Here is a 23350-nt window from a genome sequence, read left to right as displayed (position 1 = left end):
TCGGGAAGCAAAGGCGCAGGCCGGTGCAAACCCGCCTGAGCACCCGTGCAGCGCGCCCGGGCCTAGAGGGAAGAGCCACCCGCCCATCCTCTTGGGTCTGCGGGCCTGGGCGGGTCGTTCCTAGGGTCTAGGATCTGGTGCCATAGTCCCAGCTGCTGCTGAGCCAGGATCAGGCATCGGAGACACGCGATCCCTACACCCCCGGCACCCGCCTACCTCCCCAGTTCCGCGCCCGAGCGCAGGCCGGGCCGACAGCCGGCCCCGAGCACACAACCTCGGGCCCTCGGCGCCCGGAACCGTTTCCGGGGCGGGCAGTGACGCGGGGCCTGGGCGGAAGTGCGGCCCGAGCAGCCGAGCCCCAGCCGGGAGCAGGTCTCCGGGTCCCGGGCGCCGGGCACTGCTGGGCCTGCCTGCCTTCCTTCCAGCCATGGCGAGCGTGGCGGGCGCGGGCCCACTGCGGCTGGGCGGCGGGACGCTCGGCCTGTCCGCCCTGGCGCTCTCGCTGCTGCTGCTGGTGCAGCTGTCAGCCGCCAAGGTGAGTCCGGGTGCGAGCGCCGCCCCTTGCGGAGCTCTCCCCGCTCCCCTCTGTCTGCCCGCCTCCTAGAACCCCGCACTCTCGCTGCTGACAACCCTGGCAGTGCTCACCCCCCTCCCACCTACCGCGCGCCCCTCTCCTGCCACTTGCTGCCATCGCCATCGCCTTCCTCCGCCCTGCTCCAACTTCCCAGGCTGTAACTCTGAAATCCCACCTCTGACAGCTACGCTGCCTCCCCCTTTCCCTAAGCCTCTTCTTGCAGAAGCTTTCCGGCCCCCCCCCCCCTCGGTCCCCTTCCTTTCTTTACTACCTGCCCTCGAACCCACTGGGCCTGTCACCGGCCCAGTGGTCTCACCTCCTACCTCTCTCTCTCTCTTTCTGCTCTCCTTCTGATCCTTTTCCTTGGTAGTTAGCGAGGGTTGTCACTCTCCCAAGTGAGGTTGTGGCCTCCACCCCTGCCGCTCCGTTTGTTTGTCTGAGTCTCCCACCACCACCAAATGATGTTTAAACATCATACTTTTTTTTTAGCCTGTAATGTCTCAGTAAAGGGGCCGAGAAAGATCTGTTAGAGGCAGGCACATCACAGGGGCTCTTAGTGAAGTTTCTCCTGCTGCTTCCCAGAAACAGGGGCACTTACTTGCAAGTCTCCTGACTCTGAGTGGCAAAGTCAGGATGCGCTGTTCAATTTCATTCTTTGGGCCACAACCAGCTGTCAGGGGCTATTCCCATCAGTGCTCAGGAACCCCAAGAGAGTGGGATGGGGGTGTATATTGTTTGGGCTCAATTCTCTCTTCAGCCCAAGTTTTTCTACTTTTAATTATTGCTGGCACTCTCTGCATATCTTTTCTCACGACTTTACGTTGTGTTGTAATTACACATTTATTTGTGTTTATTTATTTGTCTTCTATGCCAGGGTGTGTCTTACTTGCAGGCAGGACTTGTGTCTTCTTAGGCTTATCAGACTCCATCTCTTTTAGCTCAGTGTCTGACACCAAGGAAATGTTCACTAAATGGTTGTTGAAAGAATGAGTAGTCAGTTAGTGGTCATGTCTGACTTACCATCCTGTACTTGAGCAGTAGGCTAATCCTCTGGAGACTGATAAACCACTGCCTTCTCAGGTAGATCCCCTTTTGCGGAAGAAGTATCTCCTATTTCGTCTATTTACATATTTAGTCATCTCTTCCTCCAGCCCTGAAGACTGTTGAATTTTTTTGTTTGTTATTCTGTCTGGTTTCCAAGGATTGGTACTAAAGTTTCTTGGGATAGAGTAGACAAATTGATCTCAGCTAAACTCAAGCTACTTTCCTTCTAATTGAAGCTAAATGCCTCTAAAATGTCATCCTTTCTAAGCATTGAGGCCTAGCTCCTTTGGTTTATATCAATGTCTTTATACCAAAGGGTATAAAAATGCTAGATTGAATTGTGACTTGTTTTGAGAGTAATTTTTAATTTGATGCTTTCTCAGCCTTTCGTACCAAACATTCTAATTTGTTCGCTGAGTTCTCTGTCTACTGTGTGTCTTTCTGCTGGCAGGTAGATAGTGATGAATGGTGTAGCACGATTGTCATGTGGCCCAGGAAAGTTACAAATCATGGGTTAGGTATTATTTCAAAATAATGTTATATAATATGTAATATTTCATTAATATTACCAAAAATCAACCTATGACCTGCAAAAAATTATTTCTCTTGAGCTTTAAGTTTATTTTAAAGAAAGCTTTGAGGCCGCAGAGATAGCATGGTGGTGGAGTGTTTGCCTTGCATGCAGAGGGACGGTGGTTTGAATCCCGGTGGTTCCCTGAGCCTGCCAGGAGCGATTTCTGAGTGTGGAGCCAGGAGTGGCCCCTGAGTGCTGCCGGGTGTGACCCAAAACAAAACAAAACAAAATAATAAAAAGAAAGAAAGAAAGAAAGCCTTGAAAGTCTAGAATATTTGGCAGGGGATGTTTTGCAAAATGGATCTATTGTAGGTTTTTTAAATATTAATGATGAACCAACCATCAATAAGCTATGCTATTTCCATTTTGGTTACAGAATTTCGAAGATGTCCGATGTAAATGTATTTGTCCTCCCTATAAAGAAAATTCTGGGCATATTTATAATAAGAACATATCCCAAAAAGATTGGTAAGTATTCTATATTATTGAAAAGCCTGTTAACTTTATTTCTGTGATTGTCACTGTTAGCCCAGAATGTTCTTCCAGAACATGGAGGAGGCTCAGTGGTAGGGAGTTCGTGTCTTGTAATTATGAGTCCATTAGTTTGATTCCTAGCACTAAAAGAATAAAAGGCAGAACCAGAATGTTTTTTTCAATGTGTAGTTTATTTTTTAAAAATATTGAATTCTATTTTTTCATTTAAAAATGAAACTAAAGCCCTGAGTGCATGATCTAAGACTGATTCATTTAGGTTTTAATTTTTTTAACTTGTAGATCTGATGATATATTATCAAATATAGGAGACTATTTGAAAGTAGATGTTTGCAGAATTATTTGGCCCATTACTTTTTTTTTTTTTTTTTGGTTTTTGGGCTACACCTGGTGGTGCTCAGGGGTTTCTCCTGGCTCTCTGCTCAGAAATAGCTTCTGGCAAGCACGGGGGACCATATGGGACGCCGGGATTCGAACCAACCACCTTAGGTCCTGGATTGGCTGCTTGCAAGGCAAACGCCGCTGTGCTATCTCTCCGGGCCCTGCCCATTACTTTTATGAGAAAAAAATTACTTGGTGTCCCTCTGAAAATCTACTTTGCTTAAACTAATAGAATGTGCCCCCACCCCCAGCCCCAATACCTAAATTGATCCAGTGTTCTCAGGAGCAGTATCACTCTGGGAAAATACTTAAAATGTTTCTAAAAGAAAGCCAGTGAGTCCTGTATTTTCTCAGTGGTGTGCCATGAATAGATTTTAAGTATGCCATTGTATTGATCTTTTCAGCCCCTGTGATAATCAGTCAGGCCTGGAATGGCTGATATTCTGACTGGTTAAGCCTTCAGCAGGCTTCTCTAGTTATCTCATTGGACCTTATAAGTAATAGCTTCTTCTGCCTGTGAAAAAGCAGATATTTTACAGCAAAACCTCAGTGGAAGATTACTAGGATTATAAGGAAATAGTTCTAAATGCTGTATACTTCTATATATATGGTTTCACAGATAAATAACTAGCAAAGATTTGAAGGCAAAATTGAATTCATGCATGTTGCAAGCTGGCTTTAAAAAGTAAGGGAAACTTGTTGGGGTTTTTTTTGTTTGTTTGTTTTTGGGTCACACCCTGCAGAGCTCAGGGGTTACTCCTGGCTCCATGCTCAGAAATCACTCCTGGCAGGCTCCGGGGACCATATGGGAACGCCAGGATTCGAACCACCGTCCTTCTGCATGTGAGACAAACGCCTTACCTCCATGCTATCTCTCTGGCCCCAGGGAAACTTGTTTTAATGCAGTGCAAGGGTCCCAGGATCTGATATACTCACACCCCGTAACTCAGTGGTGCTAGGGGGGCTTCCATAGCCACATCTGACAGTGCTCTGAGGCCTCCTGGCTGCACCTGGAGATGCTTGAGGGCAGTGTGAAACTGGGAATCAGGTAGGCGCATAGGCTGGTATGCTTCCAAACTGCTATACAGTTTTTCAGCTCCAGCATTCTTCCAGGTTTTATATCAGCAGGTTGCTTCATATAATACAAAACACTCTGGGGGCCAAAAGTGATAGTACATTGGGTAGAAAATTTCCCTTGGGCGGGAGAGATAGCATGGAGGGAAGGACGGTGGTTCGAATCCCGGCATCCCATACGGTCCCCCACGCCTGCTAGGAACTATTTCTGAGCGTAGAGCCAGGAGGAACCCCTGAGCACTGCCGGTTGTGACACAAAACCAAAAAAAAAAGAAAAGAAAAAAAAATGTGCCTTGCACTTGGCCAATCCAGGTTCAATACCAGTACCTTATAAGGTCCTTTGAGTACTGCTGGGAGTAACTCAAAACAAACAAACAAACAAATACAAGAAATCTTAGGGCAGGGGCAAGTAGATAAATGGCTCAGTGGCTAATACATCTGTTTTGTATGTGTAAGAAATGAGTTCAATCCCCAGTGTAGTTGCCTGCACTGAGTGCCATCCTGGCAACTCAGCTGTTCCTGGCAGCTCTGCTCATGGAGATACCTGATATAGTAAAGCCATTTCCAACTACACTGCTGCCAGTTATATGCAAACATACAATCTATTGAGCACCACAGCTAAATATATAAGGACCATAGTTATTATGTGTGACCCAGGCCATGCAGCAACAAGGTATCATTGATGGAAAGGTAAAAGGTAGGGGGAAGAAAACACAAATAAGGTTTTTAAGTTACTCTATAAATTTTCTATCTTGGATACTTATAATTAGTTTGCTCTGTGATTATTATATCAGTAATAGAATCTGATGTCTATTATTTTAGTAGCAGGTGAATTCACTAGTCATGTTTTAGCACCGGTCTTTTCTCTGACTTTTTTCAGTTTTGGAGTCACACCTTGTGATATTTGATGCCAGGGCTACCTATTTGCAAAGCATACTCTTTCTTCAGTCTTGTATGTTGTCTCTTCAGCTCCTTTCCCTTTTTGTTTGTTTGTTTTTTGTTTTTGTTTTTGTGTCACACCTGGCATCGCTCAGGGGTTATTCTGGCTCTACGCTCAGAAATCACTCCTGGCAGGCTCAGGGGACCATATGGGATGCTGAGATTCGAACCACTGACTTTCTGCATGCAAGGCAAACGTCTTACCTCCATGCTATCTCTCCGGTCCCACAGAACCATATTTTCATTTATCATTAATTATTGGTCTAAATAAGGATCTTTGAAAATAGACAATTGGGGCCCAGAGAGATAGCACAGCGGCGTTTGCCTTGCAAGCAGCCGATCCAGGACCAAAGGTGGTTGGTTCGAATCCCAGCGTCCCATATGGTCCCCCGTGCCTGCCAGGAGCTATTTCTGAGCAGACAGCCAGGAGTAACCCCTGAGCACCGCCAGGTGTGGCCCAAAAACAAAAACAAACAAACAAACAAACAAAAAACCAAAATAAAAAAGAAAATAGACCATTGAAAACCAGTTTTCTTTTGGATTTTCCTTTCTTTATTTCCTTTCTTGCCTTTTACAAGAAATCTTTCCCACAGTTGTCACTGAAAGCTTTAAAATGATTTTAGAGAGATAAATAAGGTATAATTAAACAGAATCTTGCAGGTTTTTATTTTCTTACAAGACCTCCAATATCTGTGTGACACTAGAAATAGTTTTACCTCTGACCTCCCATTTTTCCAGTCGTAAACTTTATTTCTTTGGTTTATGCTGGTTGGCCTAAGGTCAAAGTTTTATAGTTTGTGTTGGGGTGTGTTTTAAAACTGATGATGTTGGGACCAGAGGGATAGTTCAGTGTGTAAGGCACAGCAGTTGAACCTGAATTTGATCCCCTTCACCATTTATGAGTCCCCAGAAGTGATCTCTGAGCTCAGAGCCTGTAAATCCTGATCACAGCCAGGTGTAGTCACAAAACAAATAAACCAAAAAAGAAAAACCCAGATGATATCCTCCATTGGGCACTAGAGGGAGATGTTGTCTAGCTCTTGTGATGGTTGTGGTCTGTATCTGTGTTCTGTTTCTATTGACAGACCAACTGGCCAACCTTTTCTTCCTCTCCACTTTGGCCAGCTCTTGCACAGCTCTGAGCTTTTATTATAATACTATATTTGTGCTTCTAATGAAGCACTTGGTATTTAGCACTTAACATACCAAATATTTCTTAGATTTGCTGTGGGAGCTTCTGAAGCTAAAATAGAAAAAAACTGAATAGGAGACAACTTTCATTTTCCCGATGTTCAGAGTTACCAGAACTTACAGGAAGCAGAAGTCCTGGCAACTAGTTTTTTGCAGTTACTAGTTGACTCTGTGATCCTGTGCAGGTGGCCTCTGAGAATGTAGGGCTGGATCATCCCTGTGATTGTGAGATTAAAAACCCTTCTGAGTTGGTTGGTTGGTTTGCTTGGGTCACACCCGGTGGCACTCAAGGGTTACTCCTGGAGCTGTGTTCAGAAATCTCTCCTGGCAGGCTCGAGGGTCCATACAGGATGCCTGGAATTCGAAACACCATCTGTCTTGGATCAGCTGCGTGCAAGGCATATGCCCTATGGCTGTACTATCTCTCTAGCCCCTGTTTGTTTTTAAAGAGGAAGCTAGATGCCTGTACTCAGCGAGATAACATGCCTGGCCTTGTGCTTGGAACAGATATCACACGCTGGAATGGTGGAGAACTGGAAACCTGCCCTTATATGCAATTCTCTGGGTGGGGGTATATATTTTTATTATTATTTTTTGTTAAAACTAAATTACTCATTAAGAATAACAGATTGAACCTTTTCCATGTATACTATTTTGGGGTTTCTTTCTAATGCGGCAGTGAAAAAGGAATGGGACATTAAAAAGTCACTTTGATAGGGCAGAGTGAAAGGATCAGCTTAGAGAAATGTGTGCCCCAGAAAGGATGATAGAATGAGTGAGACTTGATACCACAGTAGAGTTCTTGAGGCAGATGGAAAGACAAAAAGGGGAGAGAAGTGTCCAGCAGCTGGCATAGGAAATCTTTGTCTGCTTTTACTGAAGGTGATCAGAATAGTAGATTCTTGGTAGCTGGGAAGACTACCAGAATTTATTTTCTAGAATTGATAGATTTTTAGAAAAAACTTTGTGTGTGTGTGTGTGTGTGTGTGTGTGTGTGTGTGTTTTGGTTTTTTGGCCACACCTGGTGACGCTCAGGGGTTACTCCTGGTTATGTGCTCAGAAATCGCCCCTGGCTTAGGTAACCACATGGGACACCTTGCGCCACTGCTCAGGCCCAGAAAAACATTTTTTGATAAGTGTGGGTTTCTTTGTTTTTATGTAAGCCATAAATAAATAGAAGGTGGAGCAGGGAGATAAGGAACACCCAACAGAGAAAACATTCAGCCTTTTATCTTTTTTTTCTTTATTTTTGGGCCACACCTGGTGATGCTCAGGGGTTACTCCTGACTATGCACTCAGAAATCGCTCCTGGCTTGGGGGACCATATGGGACGGTGGGGGATCGAACTGTGGTCAGTCCTAGGTCAGCATGTGCAAGGCAAACACCCTACCGTTGCGCCACTGCTCTGGCCTCTAGCCTTTTATCTTTTTAATATACTTTTCAAGGTATTCTATTTTAATTTAAATTTTTTTTTTGTCATCAGCCCTACTTCATCTTTTCCTCTTTTGGTATGGATGTTGGAGGCTACACTCAGTGGTGCTCTTGGTCTATTCCTGGTTCACCTCAGGAGTGACACCTGCCAAGTGCCCTAGATGTATGTGAACCATTGCAAGGCAAAGCGAGCACCTCAGCCCTGGGATTACCTCTCTGGCCCCTCAGTGCTTTATAGTTTTTTATATTTTTATTTATAATTTTTTTTTTGCTTTTTGGGTCACATAATTTTTAATGCTTTTTAAAGTTGCTTTTTAGAAAAGTAATTGTTTCTTACCAGAGCAATGCATATTTAGTGTTTCATTTCAGAATTTGCCAACTATTAACTCATATATCATGCCATCTCAGTTATAAAATTATGTTACTTAATTTATAAAATCTCATATTTGAGCAGATCACTTTAAATCATTTAAAACAGCTTTGCTTAAAAATTGATCAAATGTAAGTATTACTTGGTCTTCTAAGTCGTTTTCAACCCCTTTGGAATTTTTCAGATACATTTTATCTTTACAAATTTGAGGTAGACAGTATTATGTATGTATTTTTATGGTTTCTTAGATGTCTATATTTAACAAAGTCCTACTATTGAAATAGGAATTGGTTCCTTATATTCTTTCATTGTTTAATTATTCAGGAGACTTTTTGTTATTGTGGATTGAAAATTCTGAATGAATATTTTATTTTTGTGTTTTTCAGCGACTGCCTTCATGTTGTAGAGCCCATGCCTGTACGTGGGCCGGACGTTGAAGCATACTGTTTACGCTGTGAATGTAAATATGAGGAAAGGAGCTCTGTTACGATCAAGGTGAAGAAGAAAACTCTTTTCCCCTCCTGGAATGTCTTTGATGGTATCTAGAAAGAAAAATTTGGACATCTAACTTTTATTTTCATTACTTTACTGCTACTTTAATCTCCTCATTTCTACCCCTAATCTCCCTCTCTCTTCACACCCCTAAACTGACCATAAAGGAGCAGTGGATCTGCTCACTACCTGCCTCATGGAGAGGCTTGGTGGACTAATTCGGATGTGTTAGGTAGGTGTGATATGAGAAATGACAGATATGCTCCATGTAGAAGTAGCATATCCCAGAAAGATATCCTGGCTACTCTGTAGCTCGTGTATGACAACAATATGCATGGTGAGAAATAAGAACAACTTGGTTACATCCTCTATTTCTTATCTTCCCAAATCTTAGAAAAAATTGTACATATAATGACTATTCTATATACATCACTTCTGGATTTTAAGATCTTTTATTTTCTATAAGAACGATACTTCTTGGGGCCAGGGCAACATTGCAGTAGGTAGGGTGCTTGTCTTGCACATGGCCAAGATGGGTTCAATCCCCAGCATCCAGAAGTAAACCCTGAGCACAGAACCAGGAGAAAGCACAGCTGCTGGGTATCACCCAAGAATCAAAAACAAAAAAAACCATTTATAACTATTTGGATATCTCTTATGATTGTTTATTATGTGGTATTTCCCATTCCTTCCCCCTAAAAAGGCCTCATGTAGAATTTTGGACAGTTGTAGCAGTTTCAAAGAATTCTGTTGTGATTGAGCCTATGGGTGAATGCCTGTTCAAGGAGAGACTGTTATGTGATGACATTCTTGTACATTTTAATTAAAAGATGTTTAAGCTTAAAAACATACCCCAAAGTCATTGATTTTAAGCATACATAAGTCAAAGCAGTTTTAGAAATCCAAATATAATCAACCTGTTATCCCACGGTTAATGTTAGTTAATTCAGTTCCTACCCCATGCCCCACATAATTGCTTTCCTGTTTTGTGCCTCTATAGATCTGGACATTTCATTTAAATAGAATAATAAAACATGGTTTTCTATTATTTCATTTACTTAGCGTACCAATTTTGTATTTTATCTATGTTGTAACTTGTATCAGTGCTTAGTTCCTTTTTATCATTAAATAGCATTCTATTATATGGATGTATCTTCTTTTTGATGATCTGTTGAACATATGGATTATCTCCAGATTTTTAGTATTATGAATAATACTGTCCTGGATATCTGCACACACATTTTTGTGTATATATAAGTTTTTCTTTCACTCAGTTAGATCCTGTAGGTAAGTTTATACCTAACATTTTAAGAGATATAACTCTTAAATTGTTATGCTAGATTGTTTTTCCAAAGTGGTTATACCATTTTATATTCCCACCAGCAATATAGGAATGCTCAATTTTCTCATATTCTTGCCAGTGTATGATATTGCCTGTCTTTTAATATAGTCAGGGTGGTGGGAGGTGTCATGCTGTACAGACTAAGATCTCAGAAATGAGTCAGAAAGATAGCTCAATGGTTATGTGCATGCTTTGCATGCAGGAGGCTTGGCTTCAATCCCTTGCATGGCCAGATTCCCCAGCACCACTGGGAACTATTCCCAGCACTGCAAGGTGAAGTCTAAAAACAAACATTTAAAAAAAAAATCTCATAATCACTCATCTAAAAGTATTGCACATCTGGGGCCAGAGTGATAGCACAGTGGGTAGGGCAATTGTCTTGCATGCAGCAAACCCAGCTTTGATCCCCATCATCCCATATGGTCCCCTGAGCCTGCCAGGAGTAATATCTAAGGCCCAGGGGTCTCAAACTCAATTTACCTGGGGGCCACAAGAGGCAAAGCCGGGGTGATTCTTGAGTGCAAAGTCAGTAGTAAGCCTTGAACATTGGGGGGTGTGACCCAAACAACTAAAACAAAACAAAACAAAAAAAGATTCCTCTAGGGCAGGACCACAAAATGTTATACAGGAGGGCCACAAACCAGCCCCTGATTAAGTTCAGAACTAGGAGTAACCCCTGAGTGTTGCTGGGTGTAACAAAAAAAGAAGAAAAAAAAAAACTAAATAAATAAATAAAAATATTGCACATCTAAGTTGATCTAGAAGACTATTTTTATGAAAATCATCTAAATTACTTTTATGTTAGGTTTCCCTTTAGTTTGGACAGTAATGCTGCAGAATCTAGAACACTTAAAAAAAGAAAATTGCTAGCAGTGATGACATGTGACTATAGTAGGTGAAGATAAGTGTGATAAGGTGAAGATAAGATAACTCACATAAAGATCCCAAAGGCAAATTGTTTCTTGTACTTTTAAATAATATTTGACTTTATTTCTTATCCTGGAATCTGGTTTGTATGAGAATCTTTATACGTAGCAAATAGATCTAATATCACAGAGCTTCACTATTAAACAGAATTCTGATTTCTTAGCTTAAATACAAGTGTAACTTTAAAAAAAACAAGCTTTATTTAAACGCTGTGGTTTTTGTAATACAGTTGTTTCGGGCACCCACCAGTATGACCTTCCTTCCATTTGTCCCCAGCTCCCTATCCCCCAAAAACCTGTCCTTTCAGGCAAGCACAAAATAATTTGTTGGGGGTTTTTTGGCGCTTGTTACAACAAAATACAAATTATCAAAAAATAGTTCAATAAAAGAAAATGTGTGAAAATTGTTGTATTTCACAATGAGGTCATTAAAGTCACTGTCTGAGGTTTTACTGAGATGTTTGCTGAGTTGAACCTCTGTGTTGTTTTTGTTTATTGAATTTAGAAGGCTTCTCTGGTCTTTCTCACCTAATTTGGTGTGCTCCAGCGGGGCTCTCAGTATTGTGGGATTTGAATGAGCTCCAGGATCTGTAGTACTGGGACGATTCTCAGCCCACCCAATCCCAAGGGGGGCCCAGAGTTTTCAGTCCAAAGGCTGGTGCCCCATGTGCTGCATCGGCTTGGCTTGGCATCTCTTCTGAGATGAGTCATGAAGCTGTGAAGCGGGGCCACATAATAGAGGCTGTGAGATATGGGTGTGGCTGCTGGGGCTTCTGGCGAAATGGATTGGGTGTGTGCCCACCCCCACTTCAAGAGGAACGTAATATTCAACTTGAAAACCAATGTACCAGGAAATTTCATTGGCTTAGCATCTCTGAAGCAGTGAACATAGGCCTTACGTATGGCTGTGGCTATGGGGTGTGGGTGCAGCTTCTGGGGCTTCTGCAGTGCAGGGATGAGATATAACTTACTTTTAATATCTTTTAGGTTACCATTATAATTTATCTCTCCATTTTGGGTCTTCTGCTTCTGTACATGGTGTACCTTACTCTCGTTGAACCCATATTGAAACGACGCCTCTTTGGACACTCACAATTAATACAGAGTGATGATGATGTTGGGGTAAGTTCTTATTCTGCACATGGCCAGTCTCTGTCAGTGGTTATAAAGTATTAGTGGGGGCCGGAGAGATAGCAGGGAGGTAAGGCGTTTGCCTTTCATGCAGAAGGTCATTGGTTCAAATCCTGGCATCCCATATGGTCCCAGAACCTGCCAGGAGCGATTTCTGAGCATAGAGCCAGGAATATCCCCTGAGTGCTGCCGGGTGTGACCCCCCCCCCAAAAAAAATAAATTATTAGTGAAAAATAACCATACATAGAAGTTTATGTGCTGGAGCAAATTCTCAACTAGAGGAGCTAAAGATAATTCTGAACTTATATGTCTATTTATAAGGACATTATTCGTGGGCCTGGAGAGATAGCACAGCGGCGTTTGCCTTGCAAGCAGCAGATACAGGACCAAAGGTGGCTGGTTCGAATCCCGGTGTCCCATATGGTCCCCCGTGCCTTCCAGGAGCTATGTCTGAGCAAACAGCCAGGAGTGACCCCTGAGCACTGCTAGGTGTGTCCCAAAAACAAAACAAAAATAAAAGAACATTATTCGTAAAGTCATAAAAATGATGACTTGGGGCCGGGCTGTGGCACTAGAGATAAGGTGCCTGCCTTGCCTGCGCTAGCCTTGGATGGACCACGGTTGGATCCCCCGGCGTCCCATATGGTCCCCCAAGCCAGGAGCAACTTCTGAGCGCATAGCCAGGAGTAACCCCTGAGCATTACCGGGTGTGGCCCAAAAACCAAAAAAAATAAAAAAATAAAAATGATGACTTAAACCAGTGATACTGGGTGAATGTACTATATTATTAGGCTTTGCTCTTCAGTACTAAATTTTATTTCCTTTTTCTCTTTACATCGAGAAAAACATCAGAGATAGTTTTTTTCCCCCAAGCTTCTTCCTGAATAACTTTTCTGTTAGCATTTTTAGAAAAAAAATTTTTTTTTTTTTTTTGGTTTTTGGGCCACACCCGTTTGACGCTCAGGGGTTACTCCTGGCTATGCGCTCAGAAATTGCCCCTGGCTTGGGGGGACCATATGGGACGCCGGGGGATCGAACCGCGGTCCGTTCCTTGGCTAGCGCTTGTAAGGCAGACACCTTACCTCTAGCGCCACCTTCCCGGCCCCGAAAAAAAATTTTTAGAAGCCAAAATAATTGATGAAAGGAAGTTTAAATATTATGGTGGTTTTTTTTTTTTTTTTAATTACTTAGGGATACTACCAATCAGTGCTCTGCAGGCCATAGAGTGCTGGGATCAAAATTAGGGCCTTGAACTTCCTAGTCAGGGGCTCTCTCACTTGAGCTTTCTCTGTGGCCTTCAGTATGTTCTTTTATGTCATTTTTCTTTGTTTTGCATCACTTACAGTACTCATGGGTTATTCCTGGCGATGCTCAGAGGATCATAAGATATGCCAAGGATTGAACTAGATCAGAAGTCTTGCACCAGATTTGTCAGAATCTCAAATTGTTCTCATATTAATTTTCATTCACATATAACAGGTTTCTTCACCTCAGTATTGACATTTTTGGTTGGATTCTTTGTAGGGATGGCTGTCCTTTTCTTTGCAAGATACATAGTAGCCTTTGTGACCACTATCTACTAGATGCCAGAAACATCCCCTTCCTGGTTTTACCACCAAAATTGTCCAGACATTTAGCAGTTGGTAGGATCAAAGTGACTCACAGATGAGAACTACAAATATATAAAAGTGTTATTTATCAAAAACTTTTTTTTTTTTTTTGGTTTTTGGTTTTTGGGCCACCACCTGGCAGAGCTCAGGGATTATTCCTGGCTGTGTGCTCAGAAATCACTCCTGGCAGGCTTAGGGGACCATATAGGACACCTGGAATGGAACCTGGGTCAGTCCCAGGTCGGCCACGTGCAAGGCAAATGCCTTACCACTGTGCTATTGCTCCATCCCTCCAAGACCACTTAAATCTTTTCATTTTAGGCATATAACTAGAAAGTCAGGCTTAAACTCTGTATCTAGTTTAGGAATAGATAATATCAATACCAAACATAAAATAAAGAGTATATAAATGTATAAATGAAAACAGGTAGAAAATGCAGCATTGATGGTGGAGTAAGGTGGTTAGCAACCTTCTTATTCACCAATAATAGTTTCTATATACAGGGCCGGTGAGGTGGCGCTAGAGGTAAGGTGTCTGCCTTGCAAGCGCTAGCCAAGGAAGGACTGCAGTTCTATCCCCTGGTGTCCCATATGGTCCCCCCCAAGCCAGGGGCAATTTCTGAGCGCTTAGCCAGGAGTAACCCCTGAGCATCAAACGGGTGTGGCCCGAAAAACCAAAAAAAAAAAAAAAGTTTCTATGTACGAACTGGCCATTTTAGGACATTTTTTCTGAGCGGTCCAATTGAATATTATATGTTTGTTAATTTATACCGGGTTTTCAACAAAGCTGTGAATTTATGTTAACAATTCTGTGTAAAAATGAAGAACTTAAATTTCTAAAGTAGTTGCTTATCCAAGATATACTTTCACAGATAATTTTGTTAAGTTCTGTTTTTACTTTTTTCATTTTTGTTTAGTTAGTACAAATACTTAAGAAGTTCACTGTAAGTAATCACAATATTTACTGTATCAGATATCCATGACACATCATTGCTATTATCAAAGCATTACATTAAACCATGTTTTATATTTATTGTAATTTTATCAAGTGTAAAAAGAATAAACATAGAAAAGGATAAATCTCTATTTGCATTCTCCCAGATTCCATGACCATGAGCAGCTAGTTCAATCTTGTTCTCATAGTAGAAAAGAGACCTCAAGGATTAAATGGTTTGTTTAGTCCTTTAATATTGTTCCTTATGATTTTTTTCTCCCTATCTTGAAGGGTAGATAACAGGACAGTGAAATTGAGAAATGGTGCTGCTAATAAAGTACATCCTTCTTCCTGGTCTTGTTTATATCATAACAAACCAATGGTAATATTATTTTATATACAAATTCACTGAAGCACCGTATTCCTATAGTGTCATTTTAATCTACCCGAACAGCATCAGTGTATTGAGAGAATATGACACCAAGTCAAGGTTAGTTGAACTCAGTTTTAGTGTTTATGTTCATTTGTTCAGTGACCTTGGATCTGTTTATTTCCTTGTGGAAAATCCAGCATTGTTAAGTTGCCCTCTTTCCCTGTTCTTTTTTTATATCTCTGAAACACTTAACTCTGTGGAATTTTTTTACTATTATCATTTATAAGGTTAAAATTAAACAATTGGGGTTGATTTGTGCAAGCTATTGCCTAATTTAGTGAGAAGTTGAGAGGAATCTTAGTAGTAAAGAAGGTGGCAGCAGTTCTTTGTACAATTTGAAATGCAGACATTATATAACTGTCTTGCTATTAAAAGGAAGACCTGGTGTTATAACATGTAGTTATAGCTGTATAAAGAGTTAGTGACTATGTATAGCCTTTTCTAGCCATGCCAACTTCTGCCCTGAATATATACTAGAGCTTTAGCAGACACACAATTACAGAACAATATTAAAGAAAATAAAAAACAATATATTTCTTTCTTGGAGGTGAAGTTTAAGAGGTTGGACTTATAACTTGGATACTACATTGGAACATTTAGCAGTTTTACTATCTTAGGGTTTGGGAAGAAAGATCAAGGGGAAGGCAAACAAAAATAATTTATTCAAATTTTGAGTGCTTTTTGTCATTTAAGCAGCTGTGTTTATATCTTATTTGTAGATAGATTAGCATGGTGGTTTTCTGTGTAGTGATTATAAACAATTAGTTGCACTGGGTTCCTTTTTCAGCATAAGTAAGGTTTCTATAAAAATAGCTTAGCCCTTCTGTTGCCTCTTTCCTGAGGCAGCCCCTACCTAACATGTCAGTGTCTGGGTGCTCAGCAATGAAAGGCTGATTCCTACTCATCTTGGTAATAGAGGATGGTGGTCACACTTGAACTGTTTCCTTCATTACATAATGGAAACAATAAAAAATTTTTGAGGGGCCGGGCGGTGGCGCTCGAGGTAAGGTGCCTGCCTTACCTGCGCTAGCCTAGGAGACGGACCGCGGTTCGATCCCCCGGCGTCCCATATGGTCCCCCAAGCCAGGAGCGACTTCTGAGCGCATAGCCAGGAGTAACCCCTGAGCGTCACCGGGTGTGGCCCAAAAACACAAAAAAAAAAAAAAATTTTTTTTGAAAACCAGTCCACTAAGTGTATGTTTTGAGGGTGCCAAGAAAAATTAAAAATCAACTAATATGGGGCTGGAATGTTGGCGCAAGTGGTAAGGTGTTTGCCTTGCACGTGCTAACCTAGGATGGACTGTGGTTCAATCCCCTGGCATCCCATATGGTCCCCCAAGCCAGGAGCGATTTCTGAGCGCATATCCAGGAGTAAACCCTGAGCATCACCAGGTGTTGCCCCAAAACAAAAATAAACAAAAAAAAATCAACTAATGGGGGGCAGAGAGATAGCACAGCAGTAGGGCATTTGTCTTGCACACAACTGACCCAGTATGGACTCAGGTTCTGATTCCCAGCATCCCGTATGTCCCCAAGCCTGCCAAAAGCAATTTCTGGGCACAAAGCCAAGAGTAACCCCTGAGCGCTGTCAGGTGTGGCCCAACAAACAAACAAACAAACAAAATATTAACTAATAGGAGTTCCTATAAGTTCATTTTCTTTTTTTTTTTTTTTTTTTTTTTTTGGTTTTTGGGTCTCACCCGGCAGTGCTCAGGGGTTACTCCTGGCTCCAGGCTCAGAAGTCGCTCCTGGCAAGCATGGGGGACCATATGGGACGCCGGGATTCGAACCGATGACCTTCTGCATGAGAGGCAAACGCCTTACCTCCATGCTATCTCTCCGGCCCCCTATAAGTTCATTTTCCAAGGTGATGGCAATTAAATGATTCTGGCATAATGGGAGTTGATATATTAAGAAACGGGTCTTTCCTCTACCACAGAGTAGCTGTATGGTATTAAATAAAGCAAGGGAAAACCCTTCTTCCGATGTCCATACCATGTACAGATTAACACAATTTTCTTTTTCCTATTGGTCAATTTTTTTCTTTTTTTGGTGGGGGGAGTCTCCCAAGTAATGCTTAAGGGAACTTAGGGGCTACTCATCCTGGCTCAGCCCAGTGATGTCAGGGTTCTGGCCCAGACATGCAGGGACTACTAGGCGACCCTGATGATTCTCTGAGGCCACCAGGACTATTCCAATTGCTGGGATTCGAATATAGGTTCCTGCACATGTAAGGATGTAAGGCTTGTACCCTAATCATAAAACCCTCTCCCTTGGGGCCAGAGCGATAGCACAGTGGTAGCACATTCACCTTGCACACCTTGGACCAAGGTTCGATTCCCAGCATCCCAAATGGTCCCCCTAGCCTGCCAGGAGTGATTTCTGAGTGCAGAGCCAGGAGTAAATCCTGAGCACTGCCGGGTGTGACCCAAAAAACAAAAACAAAACAAAACAATAAAAACCCCTCTCCCTGGCTCCCAAAAGAGATACTCTTTTTCCTACTGGTCAGAGAAGACTTCTTTTTAACATGAATACCACTGTATACTCCATTTCTAAGGGAATGTTTCTGGAAATAGTGACTCATAGGAATGTTTTATAAAAACTCCCTATCTTCCTAGTTTATTTCATTCTACTACTGGCAGTCAAGTACCTCATAGTGCTTGGCTCTGCCATTGGAAAATTTCTACTGCTGTCACCTCCATGATTGGATGACTGTTTTTGCTTGTGTTTTGCACCAATCACACTCTCTAATGTTCTCCATTCCTGCATTTTTAGGATCACCAACCTTTTGCAAATGCTCACGATGTCCTGGCCCGCTCTCGCAGCCGTGCCAATGTGCTGAATAAGGTAGAGTATGCCCAACAGCGCTGGAAGCTTCAAGTTCAAGAGCAGCGAAAATCCGTCTTCGATCGTCATGTTGTTCTCAGCTAATGAAATTCAAGGCAGTAGAATGGAATAAGGCAAACAACTGGAAAAGTTGTGTTTTCCTGGGTTTTGTTTTAATATCTCCCATTAATTCTAGCAGTTCTTGCTGGAAATTTCAAAACTGGAAACACAAACCTTGCTTGTAATTTTCTTTTCTTGTTCATGTATTAATAGAAACATTTTTAAAAACACACCTAAAATTCAGCCAATAAACTTTTTCCTATTTGTGAACTTTCCTAATAAAAATAAATCTGCCTGTGAATTATCTTGAAGCCCTCACCTGAAAGACATTCCTTTTCACCACACAGTTGTAACTTGGTCTTCAAGATAATTTGCAGTGTTGATTTTTTTGTTATTTTCTGGCAGGGAAGGGAAGGGATTCGTGGGTGTGTGTAATCTAATTTTTCTCAAGGCACTTTACTAAGTCAAATTTTGTAAATAGGCTTTACCTTCTATTTTCAAGTTTCATTTATATGTTACAGCATAGCCTGTCTCATCAGAGCCAGGACTTACCCATTTGAATTTTGCACTGACTCTATTATATCTAGGTATGTGGTAGGGCTGTGGCTGTATTAATGAATGGCTGTACTTAATGAGTCTGAAATGTGCGGTGGCTCTTCACAAAATGCAGATTCTTTTCACATACTGTGATGTCTGATGCAATGCATCCTAGAATGAACTGGCCCTTTGCTGGTTAATGACTAAGCATAGTCTTAGTGTATATAGTCTTTCTCATGTAGTATCTCTAAGGATGAATCCTAAGGACCTGGACATTTGCCATAAAGGAATTTCCTTTTAAAACCCAATGCTCCCTGGACTTATGACATACACGTATTTATTAGCATTTCCTATCATGTTGAGAGGCTATGGTGGGTGCAAGCTTTGAACTTGGACTAGAGTTCTGGGTTCCTCCTCTGAAGGTACAAAAGCTACTGGATAACTAGCTGCTTTCTTTTTCCTGCCTCTTTGGAATGTAATAATAAAAGTAATTTTTGAAACACAATCTAGTGTATGTATATTTCTTAACTTTGCTTTTCTTTTGCTATAGAGTGAATATGAAGATAACAAGATTTGTACCTTATTATGAGACTAATTTGTTTTGTTTGGGGGCCATACCCAGCTGTGCTTAGGGTTTACTTCTGATCCTACACTCATGAATCACTGGTAGCAGGTTCTGGGGACCATCTGGGGTGCCAGGGATCAAACATGGGCTGCAAGCAAGACATGTGCCCTTCCCACTGTATTATCACTCAAATTATCATTTGAGACTTATTTTATTTTATTTTATTTTATTTTGGTTTTGGGGTCATACCCCAGCAGCGCTCAGGGGTTACTCCTGGCTCCACACTCAGAAATCGCTCCTGGAAGGCACAGGGGACCATGTGGGATGCCGGGATTCAAACCAATGACCTTCTGCATGAAAGGCAAACGCCTTACCTCCATGCTCTCTCTCCAAACCTGAGACTAATTTTATACCAATCTAGCTATCAAACACTGGCAATAAATTTGTGTGTGTGTCTAACAGAGAGAGAGAGAGAGAACAGAAAATAAAGATGAGAGACAAAATATGAGAACTTAGATGGGTCTCTAAAAGCATACAATTATTTTGATTATTTGAGATATTTAAAATGCTAAGTGGGTGTATAATGATATTCAATGGGCTGCATGAATGATTTGCATGTTGTAGACCTTAGTTTGATCCCTAGCATCAAAAATTCTCCCAAACACTGCCATGTGTGGTCTCAATAATAAATATATAAAATTGGAGTGCTTATTCTAAGAAATTATTGGTAAAATTATACTAAAATTACATCAGATTCATCAGGGCTGTTGATAGGTTCTTTAGTCAAAAATGGGTTTTGTAAAATCCACAGATGTAACATAATGATTGATTTTACTTAGTATTAAAAGATATAAGTTCAATAGAGTGATATTTATCCCAGATGTGCAAGTCTGCTTGAACATTTGAAAGTCAGTGAATGCAATATATCACATCAACAGGGTTAAAGGTTGAAAATACAAGGATCCTTTTAATAGTTGCAAAAAAGGCATATCCTTTCATGATAAACACTTTCAGCAAACTAGAGATAAAGAGCCTGTCATTTGATAAAGACTTTATCTGCAAAAACCTATAATTAACACCATCCTTAATGGTAAGAAAGTAGATTCTTGGGGCCGGGAAGGTGGCGCTAGAGGTAAGGTGTCTGCCTTACAAGCGCTAGCCAAGGAACGGACCGCGGTTCGATCCCCCGGCGTCCCATATGGTCCCCCCAAGCCAGGGGCAATTTCTGAGCGCATAGCCAGGAGTAACCCCTGAGCGTCAAACGGGTGTGGCCCAAAAACAAAAAAAAAAAAGTAGATTCTTGCTAAGATAAATAATAATGCATATCTGTTTTTTCTATTACTTCTTTTCAGTAACATACAGTAAGTCCTACCTAATGCAATAAGGCTACAAAAGAATTAAAAGGAATACAGATTAGAAAAATTAAATTGATCAAATTCTCTATTTAGAAAATCTAAATGGACCAAAGGGGGAAAAAACAGCAAAGTGATTATAGTATAGAAATTTAATTGCTTTTTATATGCTAGCAGTGAATAAATTCATAATATTAGAAGGCCCTGATTTATCAGTGACTGCTCAGTAGCTTAGAACCTTTCTTGCAGGCATCAGGCTGTGAATTAAATAACTAATGCTGCCTTCTATACTAAGCATAACACTGGCAGCTCTGCTGTCTGATCCCTTGCACTAGAAACAATTTCTGGCCACACCACAGTGAAGTGTATGTAGGACCCCACTAAAGAGTTTGACCCTTTCCCCTACAAAATGAGTATGTGTGCAAGTACCACAATTAAGAGTTCAACCTGTGGCAAGTACCACATGCTGTCCACCCCACAAGTGCCATAGACTGGTGTGTGTGGGAACACCAGTTAGCAAATCAAGGAAGGGGGGAAATGAAAGTACGTATGTGCATATATGAACATAAATAAAAATATGCATAGCTATACATATGTACCATTTCTATTAGAACTCTCAAATGAAGTATAAACTAATGAAGTATACATATTGTATCTGAGGACAAGTAAACAAATGGAGTCAGATTTTGTGTCTAAAGACAGACCCACTGTTGTAAAGATGTCAGTTGTTCTATCTGTAGAGTCAATACAATTCTAGCTGTATTTTGACTCCAGTCAAAATTCTAATAAGTTATTGTGTTGAGAGCAGTTAATTTAAAAGTTTATATGAAGAGGTAAAGCCTACACAATATTCCTGGAGAAACTAAATTAGTTAAGGAATTGACACACTAGTCAGCTTAGAAACTTTCTCTCGAGCTACAACAATCAAGTCAATGTCAATGCTGTATTAATAAAAGATTAGACTAATTAGTCTTCAACAAATAGTACTGAAACAATCAGATAACATGTGCAAATAAAAGGTAAAAACCTTCTGTTTTAAAAAACTTTTTTAAAAAATGGGGGGGCCGGAGAGATAGCATGGAGGTAAGGTGTTTGCCTTGCATGCAGAAGGATGGTGGTTCAAATGCCGGCATCCCATATGGTCCCCCGAGCCTGCTAGGAGCGATTTCTGAGAGTAGAGCCATGAGTAACTCCTGAGCGCTGCCAAGTGTGACCCAAAAACCAAAAAAAAAAAAAAAAAAATGGGGCTGGAGAGATAGCATGGAGGTAAGGCATTAGCCTTGCATGCAGAAGGTCAGTGGTTCGAATCCTGGCATCCCATATGGTCCCCTGAGCCTGCCAGGAGCTATTTCTCAGTATAGAGCCAGGAGTAACCCCTGAGCGCTGCTAGATGTGACCCAAAAACAACAACAACAACAACAAAAAAAAAACTCAAAATGGGGTTTAAGCCTAAATATGAAACACGAAAATACAAGACTTCTCGGGGCCCAGGGATAGCTCACTGCTTGCCTGTCTCAACTTGGCATCATCCCACATGCCCAAATGTATTTCCTAGCTCTCTGCTGTTTGTTTGGCATTCCAGGTGCCACAGCAAAGTGTGCAACATTCAGAACATTGCAACATGTGTGTTCCCCAGTCATCACAACAACAAAGGGAAGAGAAAGAAAACTTTTTTTTTAAGTCTCAAAGGACCAGAGCAGTAGTACAGCAGGTGGGGTGTTTGCCTTGCATGCAGCTGATCTGGGTTCAATTTCCCACACCACATCTGGCCCCCTAAGCACACCAGGAGTAATCCTTGAGTTCATTGCCAAGAGTTAAGCCCCAAACACAGGTATGGCCCCAAAACCCAAAATAAATTAAAAAAAAAGACCCCCTAGCACATGGGAGCTAATGATGTACACAAACCCCAAGCTCTACTAATTATTGGGGGTATGTGTGGGAAGGAAGGAAAGACAAAACAGATGACATAAGGATGAGGGTGAAGAGTCACGGGCACTTTGGAGACAATGGGGTACCATAACTTTGTACATCAATACTGTAAACTTGAACACTATTGTAACCCTATTCCCAAAACTACAGTAGTAATTTAAAAATGGATATAAGATTAGAGAGATAATACAGAGAGTAAAGTGCTTGCCTTCCATATGGTTAACCTGGGTTCAGTCCCTGGCACTACCCCAAGCCCCAACAAGAGTGATTCCTGAGTACAGGTAGTTAAGATCTCACAAAAAAGAATAAAATAATGTTATTAGAATAAAAAAATTTAAAAATACAGTTGAAATTAAAAAAAAAAAAAGACACAAGGATGGAGCAATAGTACAGCTGATAGGGCATTTACCTTCATGTGGCTAATCAGGGTTCAATCTCTGACATCCCATATGGTGTTCCGAAACTGCCAGGAGTAAATTCTGAGCACAGAGCAAGGAATAACCGCTGAGCATCACAAGATGTGACCTCCCCCCCCCCAAAGTAAATATGAGACACACACAAAAAAATATGAGACACATTAGAAGATAATACATGAGGACAAGGAGATATGTATGAGAGCCTGTGCTTGACTCAGATTTAGCCCTGAGCATCACCAGGTGTGGCTTTAAGGGTGTTAACACCACAGGACCCAGGAAGTATCACATACTCAGACCCTGCATTGAATTGCTGACCAAGAATTGACTTTAGTGCCCCAGATTTCCACTTGGACACTTGGACACTTGCATTGCATGCAGCTGGCCTGAGTGCTATCTTCAGCATCCCAGATAGTCACTGAGTACCAATAGGAATAAATCTTGAATACAGATCCAGGAGTAACCCCTAAGCATTGCCAATTGTGACCCAAATACAAAAATAAATAAATAAATAAGTTTTAAAAGCCCAACTTCTTTTCTGTGTGAAACAGTCAAGAGAAATAAAGAGAAGCCACAGACCAGTAGAAACTAAAGAAAGACATCTGTAAATCGCTTCTATCCAAAATATTAAAAAGGATTCTTTTAGGGCCAGGGATAAAGGTCAGCAATAACTTATGTGTGTGAGTCTTTAGGTTCAATACTATCTACAACAAAGTAAAACAACTATAA

The 23350-nt window shown here is 41.3% G+C and overlaps 1 protein-coding gene across 1 annotated transcript; it reads left to right on the top strand.

Annotated features, from left to right (window-relative positions):
- Positions 1-315: 315 nt before the first annotated feature.
- On the top strand, positions 316-18867 carry TMEM9B (TMEM9 domain family member B). Its single transcript, XM_049781091.1, has 5 exons — positions 316-535; positions 2569-2660; positions 8457-8565; positions 11818-11952; positions 17715-18867. The coding sequence occupies exons 1-5, from the start codon at positions 428-430 to the stop codon at positions 17868-17870; spliced, it is 600 nt and encodes a 199-aa protein (XP_049637048.1). The 5' UTR covers positions 316-427; the 3' UTR covers positions 17871-18867.
- The last annotated feature ends 4483 nt before the right edge of the window (positions 18868-23350 follow it).

The sequence above is a fragment of the Suncus etruscus genome, chromosome 9 (genome assembly GCF_024139225.1).
Source record: "Suncus etruscus isolate mSunEtr1 chromosome 9, mSunEtr1.pri.cur, whole genome shotgun sequence".
NCBI lineage: Eukaryota > Metazoa > Chordata > Mammalia > Eulipotyphla > Soricidae > Suncus > Suncus etruscus.
This window is presented reverse-complemented; position numbering and strand designations above follow the sequence as displayed.

Coding starts and splice junctions, on each gene's coding strand:
- TMEM9B (XM_049781091.1), top strand. CDS start 428: ATGGCGAGCGTGGCGGGCGCGGGCCCACTGCGGCTGGGCGGCGGGACG. Junction 2,661..8,456: donor AACATATCCCAAAAAGATTG/GTAAGTATTCTA, acceptor TGTGTTTTTCAG/CGACTGCCTTCATGTTGTAG. Junction 11,953..17,714: donor AGAGTGATGATGATGTTGGG/GTAAGTTCTTAT, acceptor CTGCATTTTTAG/GATCACCAACCTTTTGCAAA.